The sequence below is a fragment of the Poecilia latipinna genome, unplaced genomic scaffold (genome assembly GCF_001443285.1).
Source record: "Poecilia latipinna isolate Pla-1442-1.1 unplaced genomic scaffold, P_latipinna-1.0 Scaffold4367, whole genome shotgun sequence".
Classification (NCBI taxonomy): domain Eukaryota; kingdom Metazoa; phylum Chordata; class Actinopteri; order Cyprinodontiformes; family Poeciliidae; genus Poecilia; species Poecilia latipinna.
Genome location: NW_015116983.1, coordinates 21,534 through 25,074, shown reverse-complemented (window position 1 = coordinate 25,074; position 3,541 = coordinate 21,534). Strand labels below are relative to the sequence as shown.

The 3,541-nt window shown below is 42.1% G+C and overlaps 1 protein-coding gene across 1 annotated transcript in view; it reads left to right on the top strand.

Moving 5' to 3' along the window:
- The first annotated feature begins 1,717 nt into the window (after nt 1–1,717).
- The window catches only part of hhipl1 (HHIP-like 1), a 19,011-nt gene continuing 17,187 nt past the window's right edge, over nt 1,718–3,541 (top strand). The window contains exon 1 of the mRNA XM_015025862.1: nt 1,718–2,060. Within this exon, the coding sequence (XP_014881348.1) occupies nt 1,767–2,060 (294 nt within the window). The 5' untranslated portion in view covers nt 1,718–1,766. The remainder of the gene's footprint in view (nt 2,061–3,541) is intronic.

Genomic DNA, 3,541 nt, shown 5'->3' with positions numbered 1-3,541 from the left:
ACAAACCCATGATAATATATGTCGCACATTGCATATCCGGAACCACATTCAAAAATGCCAAACCAGCTGCAGTGATCAGCCTTGATGCTGAAAAAGCTTCCGATACAATAAGCTGGGACCTTCTATATAAGGTACTCGAGACGTTTGCTTTCCACTCCAATTTTATTGACGTAATCAGGTCAATATACATAAAACCAAATGCACAGATAAAAATCAATGGAAATCTGTCAAATGAATTGGAGCGTGGAACGAGACGAGGATGTGGATTCTCTCCTTTACTGTTCGCCCTTTACATAGAACTGTTGGCCCAACTAATACGGCAAACTGAATATATCAAAGGTATAAGCATTTCTGGTGATTCACACAAGGTGGCGCTATACGCGGATGATGTGTTGGTATACATAAGTGAGCCAAACACATCACTGCCTACATTGTTTCAGAGCTTGAGCAGCTTTGGTGAATTTGCAGGATATAAACTGAATGTGAAAAAAACACAAATATTGACATTTACTCATAATCCACCAAATTCTTTGCGTGCGGAATTAAAATGGGACCAAATCGTATTGAAGTACCTTGGAGTTCTGATCCCCAAAGATACAACCACTATAGCCAAGTGTAATTATGAAGATCTTCAGACCAAAATTAGATTAGATATACAACCATGGACTGTCACCCCCTTCATGAGGTTAACCCAAAGAATTTAATCTATCAAAATGAACCTACTGTTGAGAATTTGTTTGATTTAACCAGGATTTACTTGGGACTTATCGTTTCTAATATTGTAGTCTAGTACAGGTGACTATTTGAGTTGCAGTTACTTGGTTAGCATTTTTGATAGTTGGTGTCTGGTTCGAGGCGGACTGTTTGTGCCCCTTTGCCAGCGTGGACTGCATGTCCCATGGTCCTTTGCAACAAGTGAAGGAGGAGCCTGGAAATGTGACGGAAGAAGTGCGTCTCCCGCCAAAAATGAACTGTTAGCATGTTAGCTGAGTTCTGACTCTCTGTCATGTATTAGTACGTATGATTCGTTCATTCTTAATCCACTAAAGTTCATCTAAAAATCCACCCGACTCCTTTTCGTCATTAAATCAGTCAAATATACAACACCTACTACCAAGATTTATTTTCTTGTTTAACCCCTACCAGCAGAAATTACCAAAAAGCCATTTGTAGAGTGGGACACAATGCTTTCCAGATTCATATGGCTTGGAAAAAAGCCAAGAATTAGATTTAAAACACTACAGCTTACAAAAGAAAAATGGGGCATGAACATACCACATTTAAAGAACTACTTCTATTCTGCTCAAATTAAGCCACTGATAAACCTCAGCAATCCCTCATACCCAGCATGCATATAGCGATGGTAAAGAGAAAGCACCTCTTTGTCTATGTCACTTACTAACTGGACTGATAACAAAAGTTCCAGAAAAGAAACGAGAATATCACAAGCTTTCCATATTGCATATACACTGTGTTTTTACTTCCTAATTAATTTCTTATTGTTATGCAAAGTTCTTCCTGCAGTATTCTTTGCTGAGTTTTTAAGCATCAGGTTTCCTTGTTGTTTCCTGCTGGAAAAATGGAGCCTGTGATGTTTCCAAAGCTGAACCCTTTGGCCAGCCTGACACACAGTCCATATCTTGTATGGGTTGAGCAGGATCCCTGCAGCTCTGCGCGTCACCTGGTCATTGAGTTCAGAGCAAAGTCCAACCTGACAGGAAACCAGAGCTGCTCTCCCCACCTCAGTCTTCCCTCCGCTCACCATCATGCTGCAGACTTCTGCTGGAACTCCGGGCCAACTGGGGCTCCGGCTACAGGCCTTTGTGTGTGTGTTGTTCCTGTGTGTGACACCTGCAGCGCTTCACCCCCAGTGTTTGGACTTTAAGCCCCCCTTCCGTCCAGACAGAGATCTTGAGTTCTGCATCATGTACCAGGAGTTTGGCTGTTGCGATCGCCAGAAGGACCAGGAACTGATGGCCAGATATTACCGGATCATGGAAAACTTCACTGAGAGGGGCCACAAGTCCTGTGCGGGCTTCGTGTTGGAGCTGCTCTGCCAGGTAAACGTCCAGGACAAAGGTCAACAGAATCACACTGCGTACATAGGCTTCATCTTAATGCATGAGAATGTCACTGAAACTATATTTTACAAACTGTATTCAAAAGGGAAAATAAAATTATATAAACTACAAACTTGAATGACTAGGATTTATGGATTTACATTTTGACAAGACATAATTATGTTTTGTTTTGGACCAGAAATGTAAGGATTAGAGTTTTTCTGTGTGTTTAAGTTTCTGTGTTAGTTGAGTCTTTGTGTTGTCCTGTTTGAATGAGACACAGCTGGGAACAACACAGCTTGGTTGTTCCCAGCTGTGTCTCATTCCTTGATTATCCCCTGGGTATTTAATCCCACCTGTGATTCTGTATCTTTATTGGGTCCTTGTCATACGTCCTGGTTTGACTGTTGTTGCCGTCCATCGTGTTGCCTGTTTGCTACCAGTTGATGAGCCTTTGCCTTCCACTCTCACAATAAGAGCTATAGAGACAGGACTACACAGCTTGCATTTGAAGCTTATCCAAAAACAGGGCAGACTGTATACTGTGATGGTGATATTGGTGTCTTTAAAGACCTGCTCCAGGATTTTTGACACCTTTGACCATTGCAATCGGTCCAAGCCGCAGCCGATTCTGTGGGGGGAGAGACAAGGTAAAACATACAGTTTTATTATTCCTGCTAGGGTTATGGTTATTCCCGCTAAATAAGAATTAAGGGGTATTTATTATAGTATTTATCTACAGTAATTCCTAAAAACTGGGGTATTGAAACCCTGTTGACGGCGTTTTGTAAGCAGTGATACTTCATATCTTCCAGACTCTGTCTTAAGCTGACATACGTGGGCTTGTGGCTGTTTTTTTCTTTGTGATCTGACACACATAACAGGATACAGTTATAAAATTGAATAACAAAGCAACTTTCTGGTCCTGCAGTATGTTTTACCAGACAGTAGATGAAACTTGGTCTGTATGACAGGACAGCACACTGCCCTGGCAGCTTCTCTATTAGGACATACATACATACAAAGTGCATAAACATGAAACGTCGTTTCGTGTTTTTGTTATTATTTTTATTTATTTAACAAAGACTTTTTTTTTTTTTTTTAGTAACTAGTCTGACTCACTCTGCTCCTTTAACTCTGAGACTCGTCCAAACTTCTTCTTGAACATCACAGCTATGCCGGCGCTCATTGGACAGTCTTCACTGATGCAACGGGCCACGGATTCATCCTGCGGGCAGGAGATCAAATCTCCAGTCATGTACTTCAATACCCAGTTGGTTGATCAGTAGATTTTTTTAGTTTTGCACATCTTCATGCTTTTCTTCAACAACTACTTGGTGAGAAATCATGAATGCCCCAGACAAAAATTACAATAGGAGCCACCACCCGCTGCGGTCAGAGGTGTTAAATTCATTAACATTTAAACCCCCCCCCCCCCCCCCCCCCCCCCCCCCCCCCCCCCCCCCCCCCCCCCCCCCCCC